Raw genomic sequence first — 25,028 nt, forward strand, 5'->3', positions numbered from 1 at the left:
TTCAATCAATCCTACTTTCCACAGAGAGGACTCACTACTGTCTGCGGCCTCATATTTTAAACTGAAGTCTGGATTTTTCTTTCAACACATCCGTTTCCCCTATTCGTTGAACTCACAATTAGGGTGTTCTTTCCACACCCTGTTCATTCAATCCGATCTACATTTTCGTGTTATCAGTTATTTGAGAATCAACGGTAGTCGTGAACGCATTCTCACAATCAAATGTGGAGATGAAGGGAGGCCGCAGGAAGCTTTGCAAGTGTAGTTGGTTATGTAGCTGTGACTACCGCAACTTTGGGAGGGAGGTCTTGACACCTCAGCGACATTCCAAATATATGTGGCGAAAGTGGGGCGCCCCCCAGCATCGTGGGCGATCGCTAGCCGACACCATAGTGCTTGCTTTGACGTGCGGTCCTACGTAATTCTCAAATGGCCTTCAGTCTTGTAAAGCGCTTGCAATATACATAGCTGGGAGCAATCTCTATGTACTGTAGATAAATGCTACGATTCGCTGCCGAAGGCTTGCTAAAGGTCTTCATGGTAATTATAATTCATGTTATTTATGGTACATATCGCAGGAAGTACATAAACGTATGTATTGGCTCTGCCAGGATTCTTCGCCGTCTATAGGTTCTTCTCGGTTGTCTGAACCGACGTTGGATAATAAGCGCCCTAACAAGGTAAGTATATGTACTGTTTATGATCAAAGCTTCTCGGCACATACCAGATGAGGATAAAGAAAGGACCACAATCCTAATGTATCCGCGGAGAAAATGAACACCTTCCCTGACTCTCGAATCCGAATGCCTAGGCATACATCTGCGCCGCATAAGTTGCTGTACTCGTTCGACTTTTATTCTAGGGATATCTTGCGTCGATCTCTTTTCTGTCCACAAAATTCAAGATATAGGCTAGAGGATCTTGGGAATTAGGGCTTGAGAAACAATCAAAGAGTGCTCTCAATATACCAGGGTGTCCAACAGAAGATCGCGGGATTCTCGATCCGGCTATTGATAAAGATAAGCTTGAGTTGCTATATGGGCAACTAGCGGGTATTCTACTTCAGCTTTCTAAACCGTCTTTGCCTCGTATAGGGTCTCTCGATCAGACTGATGACTTCACCTGGAACGTGACACGCCGGCCTTTGTCTATGAATATGAATGAGCTTGTCCGACTGGGAAGCTTGCCACGGTCTAAACTACCCGATTTACATACTACATTCACCACAACTTCTTCATATCTCGAAGTCCTTGCGAATCTCAATATTGAGCATCTTGTACACCAACGAAACGATTCTGTAGAGTCCGCAGACGACTGTCGGCGAAAATTTGTGGCTCGGCAGCTATTTCGTAAGCTTGCTAAGGACAAGCGACTCTTCAATCCATTACTTGAGAAAGGACCTTTCAAACTTTGGTGTGATGATTTGCGGCCGGCTAATGTGCTCCTTCATAAGGATCTGAAAATCGCAGGTGTGGTCGATTGGGAGTTCACATATGCCGCACCCGCCGAATTTTCGTTTGCGCCGCCTTGGTGGTTACTGATTGAGAAACCCGAGTACTGGGCGGAAGGCCTCGAAGATTGGACAAGAGCTTTTGATTATCGCTTGAAGACATTCCTCAAAGTGATGAAGGATCGGGAGGACATAGCGATCCAACAGAATCGGTTGGAAGAAGACCAGCGGCTCTCCAGTCCTATGTATCAGAGCTGGAGGAGTGGGGAATTCTGGATTGTTTATGCAGTGTTGCATAGCTTTGCATTTGATCTCATCTACTGGGAGAAGATTGACCCACGCTTTTTCGGGCCTAACCGAGGCCCTAATGGAGCATGGAAAGAGAGGCTCAACCTGCTTGATGAGAAAGAAAAAGACGAAATGGAGCAATTAGTTGCAAGGAAGATGAAAGAGATGAGTACCAGGATTCTAGCGTGGGATCCAGATGAGTACACGCTGGCTTCCCACCAACAATTGGAGAGGCAAGCAGGTGAAGCAGAAAACATCCAGAAGAGCAAGAACGAGATGGAGAGTCAAGGCAGTGAGGCAGAAATTCCAAATTCTCGGGGGTACACAAGATAATTGATAAGCTGGCCGCCGCCGATTTATCCAGCTAGTTGCAATCGATTGACCTTTCGGTATTATTCTATACGTCATGAAGGCCGTGGGTGAAGATGGTTCTTACCGCGGGCCTTCCCAGATATCTCTTTTTAGAAATCTTCTTTCCAGGTCTTGGTATTACTCCGCTTGCTGGTAACATATACAATTACAATCCCAGATGTCCACAAAATTTTTGAGGACTAGTGGCACGTGAATTGTGAAGAAACTTAGGTGAAGCGTAATAATGGGCCGCGTCGTGTCATGTGCAGACAGCAAAGGAGTTCAAGAGTGGCCCGGATTTTCTCACCTTTGCGAGATGACCATACCGTGCATTTCCAGGAGTAGGTTCAAGGGCACGAGAGCGTTTCGGCCGTTTCAGGTCTTCCAAGTCAATGACAATCAAACGGCTACCTAGGTCATCCCATAACATGTTGCGCCACTCACTGTCGCCGTGGACCACTCCATGCGAACGAAATACAGCCAAGGCTTTCTCGCGCTCCTGGTGGAAGAAGTCCGTGTTCTCATCATTGATGGCGTGCTGGAGTCTCCTCCTGACCAGCTGAGAATCATCATCTGCTCCATTAGCTCGCCATGGTACCAATATGAAACTCGTGGCGTAAATGTCCCCAGACAGACAGGAATATTTTGACCCTGCATACTCCTGAGGTAGCGATAATTGTCTGCTTCTACTCGAAGGCGATGCTGCTTTTCCATGGTCGTGGCTTTAATCATGACAGTATATCCGCGCGAAAGAAGGGTAGCTTTGATAATATATCCAGTCCGACCACAGACATGGAGCTGTTCGAAACCGAGTTCTCGATCTCGGGCAAGTTGGCGATGAAGCTGACGTACGAACTCTTGCGGTCCCATGGAGTGTCTCTGGCCACCGTGGAGTTTCCAGTTGGGGCATGTCTTATCCAGAGGGCCTCGGTTAACTATGCCATGGATGCAGGCAATGGTACAGTATTCTCGTGTGGAATGTCCGTCTTTTTGAGAAGTCTGTTTGTTGTTCCAGCCAGCTCGCGTCTTTTCGCTCTCCTTGCTTGATTGGCCTTTACTGCCTCGGTCGCGGCTCGATCGGCTGCGCGACGCTGCTGCTGCCGTTGGCGAATGCGATTCCTCCTCACTGCTGTTGCCTTCAGTCGAGGAGTGCTTCGGTGTAGATACGCCTGGTTGACAACGAGTGCGAGAGCGTGTGTTGTGTATTTTCCGATCTCGTTTCCAGTGCGAGGGCCGATAATTAGAGGCCCGCGGGTCTTTGCGAAGGGTTTCGGGGATTTCCCTCAACACGTCCAAATACTCAACTTCCCAGGTTGTCAGCCTGTTGTGTGCCGCATCGTGCCATTCTTGAGAAGGAGCATCGGCGATCAGTGCTTGAAGGGTGAACGCAAGTACCTGGCCGATGGCGGTTCGGTGGAGGCGTAATTCATCGTTCGCCTGTACGTCTTGATTCGGAATACACAAGAAATATTGAACAATGGTGGGATCATCCTTCGGGATGTGGAGGAAGACAAAGGCCTCTCCTGTGCAGATGTAGCCGTATCGAACTCCACTGTCAATCATGTATGAGAATATCTGAGTGACCACGGCGGCAACAAGGCGGGTGGCATAGAATTCAAATGTGTCGCCCTCCTGATCAATGACATCCTGGGCCAGATCTATCTGGTGTAGACCCGCCACTAATTCGGGTATTGTCACTTTATGTGGCGCTTTGAACTCCACAGCGTGCACCGGAATTTGTCGTTCATCGGCTACAATATGCACGCAGAATTGGTCGGCGCGTCGATTACGTCTTCGTGCAGTGCCATCCCTCTTCTGTCTCTGCGCCGCTCCTCTCGCTCTTCCTCTGCCTCTTCCATGCCTAGTGTTCGCCGGCCGTTGGGGTGTCTGCGTATCCTGAAGACTCATTTGCCCCAGGCTGTTCTCTAGCAAATTTTCCGATGAGTTTGCGCGATCATAGAAAGTTACTCGGCCTTGGATCCCAAACTCATGGCAAAGGGATTCATCGTTTCGCAAAGTATTAATAACCTTTTCGACAAAGTTATCGACAGTGTCTCGCTCAAAATTCCGAAGCGACGTTTCTGAATAGATCGGGTTGTTCTGGATATTCGTGGCGACGTAATCGATTTGGGTATCGGAAGGGAATAGTGGGCGCGAGGTAAAGGCAGCGGTGCGGTCGAATTTGCTCCAGACTTGCTCCTGGAGCTGGGGGAAGTCAAGCCAGGGGACTATGCGCTTGGGGTAAAGTCGATTCACTGGGTCGGTCGCGTTGCCCTGAGTCGTGAGGGTCGCATCCGTCTCGACTCGGATCGCTTGGGACAGAGATTCATGGCAGCGATCGAGGAGGCGGAACAGGTTGTTGGGTTGGAGTCGCCGTTCTGCCTCGCCCTGAAGACGCTCTGCCTCGCCCTGGAGACGCTCTGCCTCTTCCCGCGCCAGTCTTTCTTCTTCAAGCTGACGTCGCAGTTCTGCGATAGTTTCTTCCATCGCTTGTTGAAACCAGTAGTCAGCAGATAATGGAATGATGCAAATCGAAGTCTACATCACATGGGTTCGCTGTCGCGGAGGAGTTGCCCGTCAGAGCGGAATGTTTACCTGCTTACTCACCCCCTTGGAGCCGAGTCATGCCTTAGGCACTGACCGCACCAAGCCGCTTTACTCTTTTGACACATGTATGCTGACGTTCTGAGTCCTTGTTTTCTAGAATATACGTCAGTCCAATGGTTTCGGATTACCTAGGGCGACTGTCTCGTCAGTAAATGGATAATTCAGTCCTACTTCAAATTCTCGGCCAGTACAGTCACTGTGGCGAGATTATTATCTCGATTTCACAACGCGCGAGACCACGCTTTCTGTTCTAAAGTAAAAGCCGCCTGCTGCGAAGGACATACAGTATGCTATGGTCTCACTTTGAGTAAATCATTCGATCAAACTAGTACTCAGCTGATATTCTTCCGATAAAGAAAAATTATTAGCTTACGTTTCTCATTCTCTGTCTGATCAACGTAATACTCTTCTGTATACTCTAAACTTGGGTGATAAGACGTCACGCAATCGCTCGCGAAAAACGTTGCTGAAAGCAAAGAGTCCTACCTTCCCTGTCTGAGGACTTGAATCTCTCGCCAGGCACAACTCTATGAGTGAGACATTTCAGTTGCCTTCACCGGCCTGCGACAGCCAGTTGCTGGAGGCTGGAGAGCGCCAGGAGAGCCGACATACAACGGAATATCTACAGCTCAAGGATTTGCTTGACGATTATGGCTTCCGTCTGAATTACCAGTTTCGAGCAGGCGTCGATGGATCGATGGGAGAGTGGCAGAGGGGGGGGAAGTAGATTCAATCATCCCGCCAGAAAAAAGATGCGGTCGACGGGGTAATCACCCAGCCAACAAATGTGGCGTAAAGCATGTCTTAAGATAGAGAAATACCAGGCTCAAAATTTTGAGCGAATTAGCTTCTCTTGTATTTAGTATTTCGTTTCACCGTTGATAAACGTTGAGCTATTTGAATAAAAGCCCCGTTCAGGCAACTCAAGTTCAACAGATTGTATGCCTCATTTTTGGCCGGCGGAATTGACGGTCTGTTTCGTTGAAGCATCTGCGTCCAACTGGTAGCATTTGAGTTGATCCGTGTTGATCGTGAGCATGCGCTATTAACTAAAATATCATCGTTGAAATGGACCTCGATGATAGTAGACCGCAAAATCGCCATGTTCAATAGTAAAGCCCTTGTGTGTACATTTTCTTGAGGGTTTATTTTATGGTCCTGAATCCACAGAGCCCCACCGGTCGCCCACTGGCCATCCTCCACTAAGGCTGAGTGACGCCATTGCCCTGACTCGATCCCGAAAGTACGTGGGAACTGTCATGGAGGCCCCAGGAGCAACAAGGCTCAGGAACACTGCGGACAGATCCTAGGGATAGCTCCCCGGCGTTAAGAATACATTTCTTGCAGTTCGCTTTTGACCCTGGCAAGCATAGACGTGCTGTCGCGACAAAGTCACTGTTACTAGTCGGATACATTGCCTATTACTTGGCAATTAGTAATTAGCCTGCTTACCAAAACAGTAACCTTTGTTAAATAGCTTTTGCCCCTATCTTGGAATAAACCAGACTTTAATGCAAGAGCAATTACCATTACCAAAATGACAACTAGCGGCCTATCGTGGTCGTGAAACGTGCCATTCATGTCAAGAGCGGTGGCCACTTGAAAGACAAGGCAAAAGAGGCGCATTTCAAGAGGGGTCGCCTCATGGGAGGATCCTCTTGAGAGGAAATCCGTCACACCAGGGACACCCGGAGAACACATGGAACACAAACTGGCAGACGTCATAGGAGCTGGATATTCACTCTAAGCCTCTCCTAGTCCAATCATTCTGGGTCTAGACCAGCCTTGAGGTAGGCTGGAGGCGACCAGGGGCTACGGACGGCGGTTCACAGTCAGTCACCCTGCTGTCCCAGTGTGAGGACTTCAGTTGCGCTAGAAGTGTGGTTCCCCGCAGTGGCCATCACTGCGATGGCTGTCCTGTACCTCAGCAGTGTGTGATTTTCCGAGAGAGCCTCGTCGCAGAATCTCCAAAATTGCAACAGCCTCAGTGATGCGACCATAGTCGAAATGACACGTAATGGTTTGGATACTCTGCATCTGCTTGCCATAAGTCGCGTGGTTGACGACCACAGGCTCACTTACACGTCGCAAACTACCCTGCACTTGCATGCATGAACCGCATCACTGCTCCTTCCCCTCACCATGAGGCTCGTTGGCTTCCAAGCTGGTGCCGCAGAGCGAACGTCTTCGCGAGATGACCATGAATATATAAGTACTCTTTTCTGACAGAAAATTGAGGCCACACAGTTTCTCAACGCTTCCGAATCCCACATTTTATCCAAGCAATTCTTTATGATGCCTCCCATCGATTCTTCATCCTTGAACTCAGGAAAGCACGATGATCTACCTCTTGCCAACGCTGGTAGCCTTGAAGGATTTATTAAATATCTGGGTATACTGGCCTCAAGCCCTAAATCTCAGTTTGCATCTGCTGTGCTTGGCGAGATCGCTCAACAGCGTAAGCAGATTCACTTTCAAGAAGAAGATTTGAAGAGACTCCAACAGGATATATTACATATAAAGAAAACAAAGGAAACTACCATCGACGATATGTTTGCTGCCAACGAGAAAGAAAGAGCAAGGCAGAAAGACTCCGCCACGCAGATTGAATCCCTTCGTGCTACTGTTCACGAAAGGGAAATCAAAATCGCTGAATTAACGAGGAATGTAGAGTCTCTGCAAAAGGAAATCGGAGATTTGAAATCGACTTGCGCGCAGGAGACCGCGAAGCTCTCACAGTCTGCTAAAGATATCACTATGCTGCAAAACAATTCGAAGGACAAGGACAAGACTATAGATCAGATGAAGACAGCTGGATCGAAGTTGAAATCAATGTTATCATCGGAGCAGAAAAAGAGCGGAGAGCTAGAAGCTGCTAATGCCTCGATGAGCATAGAGCTGCAGGCGGTCAGGGCCCATGCCCAAAAACTGGACGATTTCACTGTCCAATCCTCGGACATTGATGATGATTTTGTGTAAGTGGTGTCAAAGAACTACAAGAATTTGGGACCTGATTTTCCCGCGCCTTATCATAGGACGACAGAGTACACAAGCCTTTGGACCTTTGCTACAAGCGAGTTGTCCCCATTCATAGAGCAGGATATTCCGGAAAATATTCTGAAGGTCGGTTCCCGGAAGCCTCTTCTCGCGCGTATTACTGATAGATCAAAAAGGAAAAGACTATTTGGGAGAAACTTAGGAAAGGGGACATCATTCTGCCACCGAATTTTCCTCTGATTCCCTCGAATTCCTCGCCCGCCAAGGCAATACGATTTGCAGTGATCCTTGCTGTTCTGTTCAGGGAGATAAATCAACGTATCTTCCAACCCAGCTATTTTCTGTCGGCGAGCAACAACCTCCGTGAAACTCTCGAACATCTTGCAGGTAGTAATGGCGAGAAAGAAGCGTTTTGCCGTCGTGTGCTTCTCTCGATCGATCCGGATGCTGAACGCAACGCTCTTCAAGCCGAGACTGGAGCTGTAATCCAGAGAATGCTCTCTTATGCAGGCGGCCTTTTTTCCGAGTCGCAGCAAGATATGTTTTGTACTAAGATTAAAAGAATAGTTCAGACCGCCGCCGCAGTTTGGCTTCCAATCCAGCGATCGCGACAGAAGTTTGCGACAGACTTCGACGAATCTTTTGATCCCGATGACAGCGAATGGGATCGTTTTCCTTTCGCAGGTGAAAATGCAACACCGGCGGCACGGGACCTTCAAGGCCTTTATATTCTCAATATCTTCCCGTGCATTTCCTCGTTGGGAGATGGCGACTATGACCCCTTGACCAAGATCATCCAACTCCGCAGCTCTCAGGCATCATACATGGCGGCGCAGCAGGAAGCTGCCCAGATAGCAAGCTGTACCCCCACCAGGAGATCTTCCAATCGACCCAGGAGGCAATCGACTGCAGGCTCGAATGGGAATCATTTTTTAGGTGGAAGTTCGGCCAAGGTCTGACCTTTAGGCCGTGGAAAAGGTTTCGGGCACGCTGAAACCCCTAGGGACTGATAGGGAGTATGATACGAGTGGCATCTAAGGGATATCTGCCACGGGACTCTTGAATAGGTTTTTCGAGCATGTACTTCCGCAAGTTTGCATTTCCTTGCACGATATGATACATTACTTTTAACCAGCCGTTTCTTTTCGAGAAAGCCGAAATTATTGTGGCGGACATTAGATTAAGAAAAAAGAAAGCCGTGAGCCTTAGAGCACCAACGGGGTGATACGCCACGTAGCCAGGTGATGCATGTGCTGGTAGGTTCATTCAGATTCAGGTATCTGAAGCTGGGCTCCAGAGTCAAGATAGGCATCATTGGCTGGTTGTACCATTTCTATCCAGTGGATCCCGCAGTGGTTTCTTATTCGACTCCACTAGCTCTACCGAAGGGCTTAGCGGTAGTCTTTACTCTGCTCAGAGTCTCAATCGCAGCCCTTTCAAAATTATTTCTCTAAACAGTAACGCCACAGATTGAGCACGGAGAATTTGGAGTGGTCTTCGTCTTGCCTTTCTATGGCTTTTACCTGCACATCAGACTGACCTAGGTGCTAGTTCGCGAACTGGCCGCGTAATGCGACCGCCGTCACAAAAGCATTGAAGCGCCCAAAATTGGACGCAGGCAAGGATACCGGCAGAGTTGATCTATTTTAAAGCATGTTTGCTAACTAAGAGTAGCGACTTGAAGCTGCCCATTTCTGCCTTCTCAATCTTTCCATCTCATTCTACTGGCCACGGTCTAGACCCCAGATTTCTCAGTCCTGTTTAATGTTACCCATAAGCAACCAAAAAAGGCGACAGTCTGACTTCTCCCCAAGTCTCTTTCTCCTAGCTGGAACTACCATTCACATCAAAGCACACCATGGAGGAAATCCTACAGTCTGTACAACCATGTCACCTCTGAATGCTCTCCAATGAACCACAAGGCCTGGGACGCTTCATCGCGGTTAAAATCCTCGTCGGCGTAGTCCCTGGTGACCAGCGGGACTCCTGGATCTCGGCGAGGACGATGTCCTCGAGGTCAAGGCGAAATTTGGTCATTCTTGGACAAAATTGGCTCCAATTGAGATTGCACATGCATTTGAAGGACTTCGTAGAGAGCTATGCCTTAATGTAGGACTTCCAATTTCTTGGTGACCGCATAAAATATAGTGATACTAGTAACTTGGTCTCATGACCAACTTGAAGTTGCTGTCTTCCACACAGACCTACCAGGTAGAAGTTCAAGCTGGAAGCTTCCGACCTCGGGAGTCATGGATATAAAATGTTCAAATGGCGGTGTATCCTATGTACAGTAACTCCAACAAATACCTCCTTGAACTCATGAAATCATAACTCATCAATGAATGCTTTTTTGAATGGAAGGAATCCCTTTATCCATATACGCTTGTCCATCTAATACTCCAACCAAATTTCATGTTGAGCCTTATTTCCAGATACGTCGTTAGCATCAAGGCAAGGCCCGGGGGTCTCAACGATTCTGGCAGCCATGCTCTGTCCTTCGACCATCTCATGCACAAACTCATCATCCACCACAACCTTGAGCCCAGCTTCGTTGATATGTAGAATCCTAGAGATTTCTAGGCTTGTTTTTACAGAACTCTTCTCCAAGATCTTCGACTTTAGATCTTGGACTGTCCGTGATTTGGGATAAATTGCACGATAATGCTCACTTGGAGACTGGTCATTTATAACTATTCGAATGTAGAAGCATGCGGCTTAATTGTGAGAAAATGGTTAGTTTGACGAGTTTTCAAGTTGTTGGCCATAAAGAAGTTGCTAGACGAGACTTACCTGGCATAGTAGGCAAATTCTCTAAGTTCAATGATGTGGGCGATACTCTATGATTCTCCACGTTATGGAGACTACTCATAGAGCTTGGCGTTTCCCTCTCGTTGAATCCGGCCAAATCCGATTTAACAGATGAAGCGTCGTCAATTGATGAGTCCCTGCGGTCCGTAATTGCCGGTTTCTGCGGGTTATCTGCGTTTAATGAAACAGTTGGATGCAATTCGGGATCATCTTGAGGCCCGGCACGAAGGTTCAGAGCACTTTCAGGACGGCTAGAGTAGAAGCAACGTTCGAGAGCGTCTAGCCTCTTCTGTAGTTGCTGGTGAAAGTTTGCTTGCTGTGGGGCGTTGTCAAGATCTATTGACAGGTCGCCTTGACGTTGTAGGTTGTTCTTCGAGTAACTGTGATCCGGATTGGATTTTGCGGAAACGCTGCCTCGCTTCCTCTTATTTAAACATTCGGGCGGGGCTGAGTCGTTCATTTGAAGCTGTAGCTTTTCCATCCTTTTTCGGATGCTCGCAGCGTCGTTCGATAGTTTCCGCTCGGCGCCATGGTCGCGGAAGAGCTTCACATTACAGAAGCATACTTCTGGTTCTTGGGTATCAAGTTCGCCATGTTGTTTTGTCTTAGCGCAAAGCCTGACCTGAATTCCTTTCACCCCCTTCGAGAGTGTGAAGTCGGTGGATAAGAAGTTGAATCGGACTGGGATACTGCATTGGGGCACTCCGTCGGTTGGATTACCTGTCCAGGTAACACAAAATCCATCGAGAGAGACTTGCTCAACGTGCATGAAGGGGTTATTTTCACCCACATATTCGACAGCTTGAAGTTTCTCGTTGCTCTTGTTCAGTCCTCGCGCTGATTTCCATAACTGCCAATAGGCAGCTGGGTCAGATCGTTGTTGTTCTTCATCGAATGAAATCCGAACGAATGTTCGGTACTGGGTGGATTCGCTAGTATATACCGCGGACGGGGTTGGGTCTACCACCCTGAGATGATACACCTGGCCCTTGTTGAGATACGACACAGGCATCTCACTCGAGTCATTCACTACTGCAGTGGGTGCTCGAAGAGTGGCAGGGTAACGGAACCTGAAGGTACAATGTTAAGGTTTGAACAGAGTTGGTAATGTTGTGGGCGAACTTACCGGTTGCCCTCAGGGTAGGACTTTTTTTGCGAGTGGCGAACATTGTCACCAACTTGTTGGGCCTTTTCCGTTGGATCCCATGACAGCTCGTTTTCTGGAATGTGATTGAAATTAAGCGGCTCAGCTGGAAGTGCCATGCCCCCCCAGTCCAAACTTGGCTGGGGGAACTGATTCGGTGCATATGCATCTTGTGTGGAAAAGGGATCCATGCTGTTCCATGTTACTGCGGGATTGATACCATCCAGCGAGTTTGAGTTGGCCTGATCTTCGAATTGATGTCTAAACGGAAGTTTAAGAATATTTTGAGGAGAAACGTCCTTCGAAGGTTGGTACCCCTCTACCAAGTCATGGAAGGTAGTAGAGGCTTTTAATTGCGATGTATAAAGGTCGAGATTTTGGCTTTGGGGTGCCATGCGCTGTTCAGACATTGTTGAGGTAAATGAATCAGACGGTGCATTCCCGTCGAATGAGAAGGAAGGGTCGGATAGTTGGAGGCTTCCTTTCACCTTCTTACAGGCACTGGGCTAGGCATTAGAATAGTTTTCACCGGGTAGTTGATAGGAAATGAGCTTACCCTTCCGATGGTGTCATCTTGTTGTCTCCCTCAGTAATAAAAGGGTTACCCGGTTCAAGTTTGTTTTTGGAGCCCTCGTTAAAGAATGATTTGCCACAGAGCTTTTGAAAGCGGCCTATAAGCTCGCCATCTGGTCTATGTGATCCCGTTCTGCATGATCCGACCATTCGATATTAGAAATTGAAATTCTAAATTAATACTAGTCTATTGGGTAGTAGACTTACCTGTGACAAAACATTGCTGAGAAGGCAAAAAGAGCACCTTTTGGAAATAATCTCTGTTGGTTTGTCTAGGGTGGAGCCGAAGTAAACAGAGCACGAATTTAAAACATCAATATTAAATTTGGGAAATCAAGCAGATACAACAAAAGGCTTTTTTTTCTGGAAAAATATATGCTGATAGCTAGCTTTCTGCTGGGGGCTAAGCTACTTATAACGGAATTGGGTGCAAATCGAAGAATCGTAGTCCTTCTATCGCGCCCCACATAAACGATGAAATCATAGCTATCATATCCGATAGAGTATTTTGAAAAAGTGGGGATAAAAGGATGAGATACTGCACTGTAGGGGGTACAGCAAACACAACGGGCTACCCCGTACCACACTTGGATCAAGTGGATGAATTTTCCGTTCCTGAAACCAGTTGCGTGACATCTATGGATGGAGCTTTTGTTGGGTTGCCAGTGTTTAGCAAGGGATCATTGATCCGCCCCCTCCTCCAGGGCTTTCTTGCGTCATTGCAGATCCTCGTCTCCTTTGATTCCGATTGATGACTGATGCTTAATAGTTCAGCAAATGAACACTCACCTCCAGAAATTGGGTGATCCATACCAGCTCCTTCCCCATTTCGTTACTACTAGTCCTCGTATGTCCTTTGTTAGTACTGTACAGTACTCCTCGTATGTGGCGCTTTCCCAGAACCAACAGGAGGAATGGTACATAATCGTAGCCACGCATGCGTCAAACCACAGCGGTTGGTTAGATTTCATTGGTCGGCGAAATTTGCCGGAGATGATCGCCTCCCAAATTGTGGAGACTTGGCTCCACTCAATGTGACCAGCAATTTCAAAAAGCTCGTGGCATTCTATAGCTATTGGAGAGACAGCTTCTGACCGGCCCACATTAACGGGAGGGCACGGATTTCTAACTTCATCTTCTCGACTGAAACCTGCCCGCTAACCTCAACAATTACTCCGTACTACTGTAGTACACTCCGTACCGCCCGTAGAATTGAATGGAAGGATCGGCAAAACCCAACGACGCCACCCTCCACCTCTCTCGCTGATGCATTGAAAGGGCCTCGGCTTTTAGTTTCAGCGTTCGATTATTACAAAATCAAGAATATCTCGATAGCTTCTGTCTAGTGCATCATTAGCGCCATGTTCTGAGCCGCACTGACACTGACGAAAGCCGCCGTGTCATGAACAAACACATGGCACAAAAACACACCTGAGTATTTCAGAAGGTACATAAAATAGCCATCCCGTTTTGTATTTGGTTGGCTTGATGAATCCAATTCCCGACTTTATTGTAGTTGGATCCTTGACTCTCGATGCCTCGGAGACTTTTTTACCAGCAAATACCGAAATCTCAAAGCCCGGCATAAAATATTCCAAAATATGTACGAGTATTGAACGGCGACTCTGAAATGTTTCATCACGCGCGATACTCTGAAGACGTAACGTACTTCTACTATTTTAGGTAAACCTAGATCACGTATTTGAGAACATCGCTTCGATGCAAGGGTCACAGACAAATCTTTATCTTAAGAAGACCCACGCAAGTTTAAAACTGGGGTTCACTGTGTCTCTCAGTCAGAATATCAAATGTTCTTTGTGGATATGGGGTATATCCCGGGATCTTTGCCGACCAATACTACTCAACGGAATTATACTACCCTGCACATACTGTACAAGCCATATAAAAGGTACCCAGGTAATTTCCAGGGAACTGACGTCATTTGGCTCTCGGCCAAATTGAAGCTTAGTAATATCCTGCGTTAGTTCTCACTTCTGGGAATAATCTGCGACCGACGCTTCTCTTTTTCCATTAAGCGAGAGGTCCGCGTTAATTGCAAACGCCCCGACAAGATGGCCACGACTTACATTGTAGCTTCTTCCCTTCATCCTCTACGCTTCTCTCTAACGAAGACAGGTAACCTTTCAAGACTTGGCCAGCACGGAGCAGATCAATGCCTACATCCAACAGATTAACGGAGACGGGGGGACTGTAATCAACAGATTCCCAGACATGGTCACTAGAGGCTTCACGTATGTAGTCTTTCCACTATAACGCTTCATCAGATGTATCACTAACGTGCGTTCAGTGCCTGTATAACGGATTCAGTCCTCGAAAAGCTTCAGACAGACCCCTTGATTGATCGTATCACACCTGATAGCTCCTCCTATGCTTGATGTAAGTTCGCCGTTTCAGAGAAGCTTACATAAACTACGAGCAATCTTTGTTTCACTTTCCTGTAATCTGCTTAAATAAGTGATGTTTGGCCACCACAGTACTGACTTTCTTCATATGTAGAGAAAGCTTTTATCAAATGGAATCCAATGGACCCCTTACGCCCAAAATTTCATCTTCCTCGCACCGTATTACCCGATGACCTTTAATTCGAAAAGTACAATGTAATGGGTAAAATAGATGATAAGCCATAAAAGCCCTCCTGGCAGATCCCTGTGTCCCCGTTTCTTATATCTCGAGTGGCTGAATGGATCAGGTAACTATGTGAACACTGACCTGTTGTAACCAAAGGTGGAGCTGGGGCAAAGTCTCCATCTCTTAGTTAATGAGAAATGCCATCCCATTCGCATATACAAAAGTAGTGTCTTTCGTACCGAAGGTTGGAGGATATGATGGTTAGTTCATTGGCTGCGCATAACAATAGCCGTCTAGCCATGATTTGATACATTCCGGACATCGGTGGTGTATCGTCCTGTTTCTTCAATCACGTCCTTACCAAGAACGCTAGGGCTTTGATACCGCAGCCCATGATCGCCTGCGTCGCTGTTGCTTGATCGGTTATATTCGTCTAAACCAACCAGTAATAAAATATGGGACTGGGTATGTTCGGGTATGGCGCCACTGTAATCCTCTAAATATTGATGATAATTGAATGAGCAATTTGTGTCCATGTCGAGCTTGGTGAAAGATTTGCTAGTACAGTATGGATGGATGGATGGATGATTTCATTTACCCTGACCCCTCACCTCAGCGGCGATATGCAGGTTACAACTACTTTCTAAATACATCTTGATTGATCCCTGAGTTTGTTCCAAACTGCCTGAACGGTGATCTTTGTGCCTCACCTGGTAAAGCCTGCCGTGGCCTTGTTGCCATTTGTGGTATTAGGCTGCCCTCGTGGCGCGGCTATGGTGGAATTGCGAATAAGACGGACTGCAAACGTCCGGTTTTGGCTGCATTTCTACTAGGAAACGCGAGAATGCGGGCAAAGCTGAAGCTAAGAATTTGGACAGTGACTGTGTTGCAGATGCAGTTTTGTTTCGAATTCGTTTATTTGCATGTTGACTTGGCCTATTTTTGAGCTGGAACGGTGACGGTTTATTATGAAAACGGCAGTGAAGATCTTCGATTCTGAGTACGGATTTAGTGGGAATGATAGGTTCTCGGGTATTAGGAATCGATTGTGATGAAGTTGTGATGGGGTGTCGGAGGACTGAAGCATAGGTAGGTTGATGGCTTTGTTGTGGGGGAGTGGTGGTTGGTGTCGGACGGGGGAGGCTGAGAGGAGTAGGTTGGTGGGGGTAAATGTGATTCTGGGATAGTTGTAGCGGGTGGCGGGTGAGCACGGGAGTTGAGGTTCTCGTTAGGACATTTCTCTGCTGTGGTAACCATCGTTTGTGTTGAACCAGACTGTGTTTGCGTACGAGCAGCGGCGGTTGTCTTCTCGAGTTGTTCGCTATTCGAAGAAGAATAGGGGCTAGGAGCTGATTGTCGAGGCGGAGGGAATGCGATGGTTGAAGGTGGGAGTATGTCGGCGGATTCGAGGTGCTGTTTCAAGTCACTGTAGATGACCTGGTATATGCAGTCCACCAAGTGTAGTTGTTGCGTCTCTTGGAGAGGGATGCGCAGTGTGCAAACCGTATTTTATCCTCACCGTTAACAATCCGTGCCATGTGACTCACACACATTTGTCGCCACCTTGCTCCCCACCCTTTGTCACCCCTTCCCCCCAACTCATTATTTACTCCACATCCAGCTTCGCACCGACCCATCGATACAAAATGTCGGCATCCCGCTTCAGACCTATTCGACCTCATATTCCAGGTGCTACAGCTTCTGTAGTTGACGAATCAGAAAATGACACAGTAAATAACGTCTCGATAAAGAGACGATCAACCGCTTGCAATGAATGTCAGCGTCGACGAACAAAGGTAAGAAATCTTAAAAATATTGCCTTATTTAGCTGCTAGATATTTGACATGTTGAAAAATAGTGTATTTCTGGAATCCCGTGCTTAGAGTGCACGAAACGCAACTCTCGTTGTATTTTCGAAGAGAGTTCTGACAAGCGACGCAAGAGCTACGAAAGAAAGATAGAAGAACACCTGAGATACTACCGAGGATTATTGGATGACCTTTTGGAAGCAATACGGCATTCAAGTGATGATAACGTCGATCGTATCTTCAATATAGTGCGGTCTGGATCATCAATAAGCGAAATACAGTCCATGGTGAAAGAAGGTCTTTCGGAGAGTGAATCTTTTCGTCCTGCTCCGTGATAAACATGGCCCAGCATCTGTTTAGTGGGATGAGCAATCATGATGCTGTAAATCGTATGTATTGTGCGTGTTCCAAGAATGACAGGTCTGGACGGCATGAAATTACAATGTATGATTGTTTCGCTTGAATACGTGTAATGTCCTCTTTGTAAAGAAAATGAGCTCTTTGCGGCTAAGCCAAGTATGGCTTAATGCAGTTTTCGGTTACCGGCCGAGAAAGAAAGAGTGTGTTTTAGGGGGGTAAACTGTTTTCGAATTCTACTGTACTATTGATGGATCGTAGCTCTCACTATGTTGCGCTAATTTTGATGATTTCGGGAATAGTCCTTTTGCTACCATTGGTAACGCGCGACCTCGGAATATTAAGCAAAGGAATCTAGCCAGCTAAAATATGCATAGTGGCCATTTTCTCGCCCAACTTGAAGCCAGATATATGCATCACCTCTGCTATCTAGATATATGAAACGGTTTCTTACCTTGCTATGGCTTGAATAGAAGAGATACCAGAATCTTGTTGGAGTATGCCGTAGGCGATAACAAGGATAGTCATAAGAGAGGGAAATGGGCATTAGAATCTGATCACCAGACAGATCGAATGACCCACTTTTGGTGCATTTCAGGCTTTGGCCATGAGCGAGAGGGTCCTATCATAATGGAATTTTCAGAGTCCAAAGATTGTAGTTTTTACTTTCGGGTCGGTAATACACTGGCTATATTATTTCCAGGAAATTGCTTCCCGCCCAGTTGTTTCCTGTTACATCTCCGTGAACAGTATCTACGAAGCCATAGGTGCCTTAGGAAGCCATAGGTGTCTTCAACCTCCGCTTCAGGACATTTCGCCGTTGGGTCAATAGCAACAGTGGCATACATAAATGCGATATTTAGATAACTGATGAATCGCCAAAAGGGTTGCAAAATTCCAGCTTGCTCTTCGTATCTCTCTCCTAGTCTATCATAGACCTATACTAGTCTTGAGAACGCCGTGGGGTGGCCTTGCAATCTTATACACACCCATCACCCACGGTGTTTGTGCCTGATCATGACTTGTCTCATTACAACAAGAGCAACCCTTGTCTTCCATCGCCTATAGACTTGTTCGGCAGCGAGGGGGAGGGCGGGAGAGTCTATTAGGCCGTTTGAGGCTCCACCAGCTTATGATTCGTGGATGGGAGGAGTGTATTGATATTCCTGTAGTTAGTCAGTCGATACCTAGTTTAGGTAAAGAACCATGTTTACCAGATTGGAAAGATCTCTAAGCCACTGCCTCTGCATGGATGAATCAAACATATATTTGTGCTCATTTTTTCGAATTCGGACGGCCTCAAAAACATTGAATTCACATTCTTCGGAAAATCCCTTCGCTTTTTGAACAAATTTCGCTTAAGCCTATATCCTTGCTGGGATTTGACTTTTAATCTCCCTGACTGACGTTTGGCGACCATGGTTTCTCAGAATTACGTACACACCGACGAGAAAGTAACGTTTGGTTCGGGCTAGACCAGCCCATTATATACTTCCAACTGGTGGCTACAGTACATGTACATCCCATACACGCAGATTGCATCTAGTCTGGCAGGTAGCAAGCTCTTCTTTCGACCAGCACTAATAAGACGGAAATGGTGAGCGCTGCCGAAGAGCAGCTCGATGATGTCCCTGAAGATAATATCATAGATAAGGGCTACGTGTGTCAAATCTTCCACTGATTTTATCCTTGTCACTGACGGGAGATTACACTAGATACTCAGTATATCCATTTACGTAGAGCACGGCCTTGCAAACAGCAGAACACCTGTTGGAAAACATGAAAGAATCTGCTACTACCAGGGCTTACCTGACTATCGCAAAATAATCTCAACCGAAGCATGTGGGAGTCAGATAGAGAGACTGTCGAACACCCTTGATGAGCCAGGTCGAACTCTTGTAATGGATAAGCAGATTTCCACCAAGTCATGAAAAAACCACCTCTGATGATCACATAGTCTCCGCAAGCGATGGCCTGAGAGATCGCTTACGCGGGTAAGTAATTACAAATTTCAGCGAAAGGGTGATCGATGTTCCGAATAGTATATAGTCTAGAAACGAGTTTTACTACTAAAGTGTCTTCCGCCTGACATTCCTTCTCTTGGAGGCAGAAACATTGCCAAGCCTCCAGCTCTCACAGTGTAGCCATTTTTGGCTGCGTTCCATTTTTGGCCGCGTTCCATTTTTGGCCGCGTTCCATTTTTGGCAACGTTCCGTTTCTGGCCATTTCTGCCACCGCGTTTCTCATACGATGGTGTGCCAGATGTTAGGGCACAGTTCAGACGAGTAAATAGAAAGAAATCGTTCAATCTTCTGTTTCAAACAGTTGATACGGTACAGGTTGAAAAAGGCTCTTGGAAGTACCTTGCCATCGTACAGGTCAAAAATGCCAGGCACGTGAGGTTACCGTAGCGCGACCTGCGATCATATTTCGCTCACTCGAGAGATTACTGTGTTATGTAGTCATCTTTTCCCCCATCACCCAACTCTCACCCTGCTCTCACCCTATACCCTCTTTTGGTGTGAGAATCTCTTGCTCGTTCCGCAAATGCTTTACTTTTGCGTGAATCAGAGTTTCTAGGCGCGTACATCATAAGCCTTACTTGCGGCGACCCAGTGCTTGCACCCCTATTCTGTCTGGCGAACCACGATCGTGCCGATTTCAACGATTTCACGATGGTGTTTCTTGGGACCCTCCCTTTACGAAGGGTCTACGAAGGGCCCCTTCCCTCCCCCCTTCTTTCAGACAGAGTCTCCAAAATTGCAACAGCCTCAGTGATGCTACCATAGTCGAAATGACACGTAGTGGCTTGGATATTCTGTATCTGCTTGCCATAAGTCGCGTGGTTGACGACCACAGGCTCACTCACACGTCGCAAACTACCCTGCACTTGCATGCATGAACCGCACCACCACTGCTGTACTTTAGTACTGTACAGTACTTTTCGAAATCAGCTATACCAACTCACTCTTTTGTCTTGAATTCGGGAAAAAAATCAGAGGTAAGCTAAGCCAATTTAGGTCACCGCATTGAAGTTGCGGCAGAATTGTATTGGTAATAGCGTACAGCCATCGCGCAAGCCAAAGCCAAACCACCCTAGAGTGCGTCATCACTTATTTACAGCAAAAGAGCCCCTATTCATCTTGTATTTCTCCTCAGAAGGGCCACCTGAGTTTCATCAGGATTAGGGACCAGAGCCAAACCTAAGACATCATTTCACTTGACATGGATATTCCCATCGATTCTCCGCCTGAATATCGGGCCCAAGACCCTCTCATAACTGCAGCGCTGTCGGAGGGCAACGAGCCAGTGATCATGGATATATTCCGTTGCGCAGACCACCAATACCGCATCTTTTCAGGGGATCACTCCTTGAAATTCCATGCTCAATCCCATCCTCGGAGTCTTACAAAGCCAAGCTTGATTGTTTATGAAAGTGGGACTAATGCGCCCAATGAAGCATTGGCCCATTGTCAATTCATCGAAAAAAACGGTCTCAATGACATTGGTTATGCAAAAAGCCCTAGTGGCAAATCATCTATTTCGTGTGGTGGTCTGATATGCATCAAAATACACCAATGTCTATCCAATACCGATTTACAACGTTGGTGCATTTCCCACCACAGGCAAGTGGTAATTTGTCCAATGCAAGCGGACCGCGACTCTTCATCTGGAAACGTAAATCTAGGCTGATGCTAGTGGATGAAGAGACAGATACAGTGGTTGCCATAGTCCACGATATTACGACCGTCCCAACTAAATGCGGGACACTACAAATTATAGTACCCTTCGGTGATAATTTTAGCCTCACGGCTTTGACTACTTTTCTTACAATTTGTGAGAAGCTACGGAACGATTCTAAGCGTTGATTGATCATCCAAACTGTTACATCCACTATATGAATCGTGCCTTTTTTCGCGAGACCCTCTGATGAATCCCACAATTTGTGTATAAGGCGAATGAGCCAAAGGAGGCATTACTATTTGTTGTAGTCCAGAGGTATGTGTTTTAGTTCAGAGGTATGTGTTGTAGTTCAGAGGTATAAACCGGGATTAATTCCGATGGTTCGGCTTAGTTCCTGATCTACACCAGTCTCATATCACAACACTATTGGATGGAAAGTTTTACAGATTTAGCAGATACGACATGAGATGCAAGATGAGTGGGTGAGGGTCCGGAGGAAAGTTTGATCCAGGAAAGAAGGAAAAGGCACTGAGATAGCGTGTCTACAGTACTGTAATAGTCCGGTGGTTGAAACACTTTCAACCACCGGGTGTTGGCGCTGAATGGCTGTGCCGCGCATATTCAGGCTGACCTAGGTGCCGGTTCGCCGAAATGCCCGCATAATGCGACCGCCTTCACAAAAACAATGCCCCGCCCATAACTGCATTCAGGCAAGCGACCGGCTGAGTTGATATATTTTAAAGCATGTTTGCTCACCAAGAGAGTGAGTTGAAGCTGCATATTTCTGCCTTCTCAATCTTTCCATCTCATTCTTCTGGCCACGGTCTAGACCCTAGATTTCCCAATCCAGATTAGTGTTCCATGCAACTGAAAATAGCGGCAGCCTGACTTCTCCCCCCCTTCTCTTTCTCCTGGCTGGAACTACCTTCCACAACAAAGCACATCATGGAGGAAGTCCTCCAGTCTTTGATAGCAGGGAAAATACAGGAGCTTTTAGTAAGCTGCGGTATTGGTGACTGCAGCGATGAGCCTATCAAGCAACACATCCTTGGCATTTCTGACTTTGGTGAGCCCCAGACTGCGATTCGAGCGACTATCTCCGCTGACACACATAGTCCGCGAAACGCGGCTGCAGGTAGGAATTACAGATCCACCACATCTTCCTACCCCAAGAGCTAGTCCGAATCCTGAGGCAAAGCGCGGCTCTTACCGGTTCTTTCCCGCGTATGATAAGCGAGGCAGAGTGGACTACTCTGGGCTAGATGCGCCTTCACCTAAGAAAAAAAGAAAGAGCAAAGACAAGGCGAAAGACAATACTATTCTCAAAGACAAGTCGCAAGGGATGAACGGCGTTGTGTCGCCCCTAGGGGGGGAACAGACCGATTCTCCGGATGAAGAGAGCACCGCGATGAATCTACCTCGGGCCGGGACACCCCTGACCCACACGAGCACCCCTCGGTATAAAGAATCATGCCACAGTATTGTCGAAAACATACTTGTCAATTGTATAAAACTCAACGATCCTCTTGGAAGGTACGGACGCCGTTCAAAGCAGGCAAATATTACAACGAAGATGGAGGAGATCCAGAGCTTTGTGGATGGCATAGTCAAGCTGCAATACCCCGATGCAGTCCAGCTGATCAAGCAGGAGAATGCGTTTACCGCAAGCCAAGGTATCCAGTCTCGATTTAACGAGACCGTGTATTGGGAAATAATCAAGAAAGGCGCGGATCTCCTTGATCCAAAGGATTTGCCAACCTCTCGAGGCCCTCTCGATGAATTCACGATGGCAGAAAAGGTCGCCACTGAGCGGTTCATGAGGGAAGCGGGCTATGGGCTTAGCCTCGCTAACCAACGGCAGTGCCGTCTTTTCTGGAAACGATTGTTCCAGATGCGTAACGCGGGTGCTGACAAGATCCTCTTGTACCGCACAAAAGAATTCGACCGCTTCTGTAAAAGCTACTCATCAGAATCTGGGGCTGCTTTGGTGGAGATGGTCCGACTCTGGGAAGAAAAGTATGGCGTTCATATTAAACAACTGGAAGAGCGGGTGGCCGAAGAGAGCAAGGGCGATTTGACAGGAAGGCTGTGGCTGAGCCAGCCATTCGTAGCGGACAGGCTCAATGTTCCAGAAGTTGAATGGAACAGCGCTATCAACCGGTGGTCCTCCAGCGTAGAGGAGACAATCTTTCAATCGACCGGGTCATACGAGCCATCATCTACACCGCTCGGTGGGTTCTTTGACTTGCAGCCAAATGCAGCAACAACGCGGAACAAATCTATTTTTGTCACCATGCAACCTAAAGATGATGATTTTCTCATGGTTTGTCCTATCATTACCGTCCAGGAGGGAGACATTCTTGGGGTATTTGCTGGAGAAGTTCGGTACTCCTCTGATTGTAACCCCGTCTACGGTATACCTGGTCCTGAAGAAAGTCTTTGGTTGGACTACTCCATGGTGACGGGAGTACTCAACTTTATGAAGGTATCAGCTCCCGGAGGTGACTCTAACGTTTGTCTTCAGTGGGATCTCATCGATGAACACAACGAAGGAAACGTACATCTCATGTGGAGAGTCTCGGTTATTGCTTCTCGTGCAATTCAACCATTTGAAGAACTAATTCGCGTTGCTCATCATAAAGTACAATATCTTCTACATCAGAAGCGAGCCTGTGCCAGGCGAGGATATACAAAGACTCGAAATTCCTGAGTCGTGGTTCTCTTTTTAGATTTGGTTACAAATTCAATAGAATGATCGTCAATGATGATGAACTATGATTCTGTGTATACTGTAAGGAGAGACGAATGTTGTTTGACGGGAATTTGTGTTTTTCTGAACAATGTGGTGAGACGCACTAGCTATTTATAGCTTGAGTCTACATAATGTGAATGTTACGCGGAGCTAGGTGGTCACGGTGAGTGGTTAGATCGTTGGTAAACAACTTACCAGTTGTTCTCTGTGTCGTTGGTCGTGCGTGATATCTATCACTCGTGATCCTCAAGTATCGACTCGCAATCGTACCGTTGCTGTGCTAAGCCTTACACGGACTCGGATACTGTAGAGTAACTTCGAAGGATGCGCCAGGTAGTGCGCCAAGTAGGTCAGTCCGGATAGCTCCCCTACTTGTAGTATGTTTGCCACAAGAGATGAAACTGAATGAAGAACAATCCGAAAGGTATACTGATCGCGAAGAACTTAATACATGTGCGTCAAGAGGCGTCCTTATATATATCTAATTCTTCCTTTCCTGTTGAGAGGATTCCCTTCCGCTCGCGAGGCCAGGTCCGCCCCGTCCGGCATAGGGATATCGACTCCCCGTGAATGGGATTGGCAGAGAGGTTTTCATCCGTGTATTTTCCTTTGGGCCCGTATCAGAGCCAACCCACCAACTGCATTATTGTTTGTGGAGAATGCAGAGTCTCTTTCTTTACCCAAGTTTATCCAGATCGAATCATTTTGTCTGGGTCTTGCCTTTCATACGATTGGCTCGATGCTATTCCATTCCCCACCTTACATCTACGGTACGATACTGACTAGCTAGTTACCTAAAGTGGTTAGCGTTTATCTTTACTCTGCTCAGAGTCTCCATCCCAGATTATCTTTATTGTACAGAATTGTTGTGTCTCCTGGAATGGTTATTTTCGTGCCTGGAAAGGTGCAAGAGAGCATGCGGTAGATGACACACCCAGGAACTATCCAAACCAGTACGATATCTGTCAAGGAAAACAAGCAGACATCGAAGTAAATAATACGACCCATGATTACTATATCCTCTGGACTGTAAAAGGATACTAAGGTACAATGAGACTTAGAAGAGCCTGATCAATGTAAATTCGGGTTCTCCGGTTTATCCCGAGAGGTCGGAACGTAGAGGCGGCCAGGGGTGAAATATTTTCTTACAGAGACCTGGGGCATGCGAGGGTATAAGGTAATGCACGGACCTCTTATTACGGTGGAGAATTGTCTTTCGGATGGCCAATCTCTTCCTACCATACATACACTAATTTTGCGCAATTTTCCTACAAACGAGCAATCGTTGAATGTTCTGTTAGGTCACCAACGGCCATCTTTTTTTGCTCGCGTTGATCATTAGCTGAACCCCCAGGCATTTCTGTTGTTGTAATTTGGCAACAGCGCTGCACTGGGGTATTTCATGCATTGAATCAATTCGTGCGTTGAACCAATCCGTGCGTTGAACCAATCCGTGCGTTGAACCAATCCGTGCGTTGAACCAATTCGTGCATTGAATCAATCCGTGCGTTGAACCAATTCGTGCATTGAATCAATTCGTGCGTTGAACCAATCCGTGCATTGAATCAATTCGTGCATTGAATCAATCCGTGCGTTGAATCAATTCGTGCGTTGAACCAA

General features: G+C 46.9%; 6 protein-coding genes across 6 annotated transcripts; 4 read left to right on the forward strand and 2 right to left on the reverse strand.

Moving 5' to 3' along the window:
* Positions 1 to 1,156: 1,156 nt before the first annotated feature.
* On the forward strand, positions 1,157 to 2,071 carry N7481_003470 (phosphotransferase family protein; the record flags this gene model as incomplete). The annotated part of the gene is made up of 1 exon (XM_057262689.1): positions 1,157 to 2,071. One exon carries the CDS (start codon positions 1,157 to 1,159, stop codon positions 2,069 to 2,071), a length of 915 nt encoding a protein of 304 aa, XP_057124350.1.
* Positions 2,072 to 2,348: 277 nt separating this feature from the next.
* N7481_003471 (uncharacterized protein) lies at positions 2,349 to 4,576 on the reverse strand (the record flags this gene model as incomplete). Its single annotated transcript, XM_057262690.1, has 2 exons — positions 2,349 to 2,662; positions 2,749 to 4,576. The coding sequence occupies 2 exons, from the start codon at positions 4,574 to 4,576 to the stop codon at positions 2,349 to 2,351; spliced, it is 2,142 nt and encodes a 713-aa protein (XP_057124351.1).
* A 2,415-nt stretch (positions 4,577 to 6,991) lies between these two features.
* N7481_003472 (uncharacterized protein) lies at positions 6,992 to 7,675 on the forward strand (the record flags this gene model as incomplete). The annotated part of the gene is made up of 1 exon (XM_057262691.1): positions 6,992 to 7,675. The coding sequence occupies one exon, from the start codon at positions 6,992 to 6,994 to the stop codon at positions 7,673 to 7,675; it is 684 nt and encodes a 227-aa protein (XP_057124352.1).
* Positions 7,676 to 10,084: 2,409 nt separating this feature from the next.
* On the reverse strand, positions 10,085 to 12,368 carry N7481_003473 (uncharacterized protein; the record flags this gene model as incomplete). Its single annotated transcript, XM_057262692.1, has 4 exons — positions 10,085 to 10,383; positions 10,484 to 11,571; positions 11,628 to 12,146; positions 12,202 to 12,368. The coding sequence occupies 4 exons, from the start codon at positions 12,366 to 12,368 to the stop codon at positions 10,085 to 10,087; spliced, it is 2,073 nt and encodes a 690-aa protein (XP_057124353.1).
* Positions 12,369 to 16,453: 4,085 nt separating this feature from the next.
* On the forward strand, positions 16,454 to 16,950 carry N7481_003474 (Zn(II)2Cys6 transcription factor domain-containing protein; the record flags this gene model as incomplete). Its single annotated transcript, XM_057262693.1, has 2 exons — positions 16,454 to 16,603; positions 16,666 to 16,950. The coding sequence occupies 2 exons, from the start codon at positions 16,454 to 16,456 to the stop codon at positions 16,948 to 16,950; spliced, it is 435 nt and encodes a 144-aa protein (XP_057124354.1).
* A 4,651-nt stretch (positions 16,951 to 21,601) lies between these two features.
* Positions 21,602 to 23,366, forward strand: N7481_003475 (uncharacterized protein; the record flags this gene model as incomplete). Its single annotated transcript, XM_057262694.1, has 2 exons — positions 21,602 to 21,722; positions 21,772 to 23,366. 2 exons carry the CDS (start codon positions 21,602 to 21,604, stop codon positions 23,364 to 23,366), a joined length of 1,716 nt encoding a protein of 571 aa, XP_057124355.1.
* Between the last annotated feature and the right edge of the window lie 1,662 nt (positions 23,367 to 25,028).

Source organism: Penicillium waksmanii (assembly GCF_028829765.1).
Source record: "Penicillium waksmanii strain IBT 27052 chromosome Unknown utg000004l:1.0-5674109.0:1.0-5678898.0, whole genome shotgun sequence".
Taxonomy (NCBI): domain Eukaryota; kingdom Fungi; phylum Ascomycota; class Eurotiomycetes; order Eurotiales; family Aspergillaceae; genus Penicillium; species Penicillium waksmanii.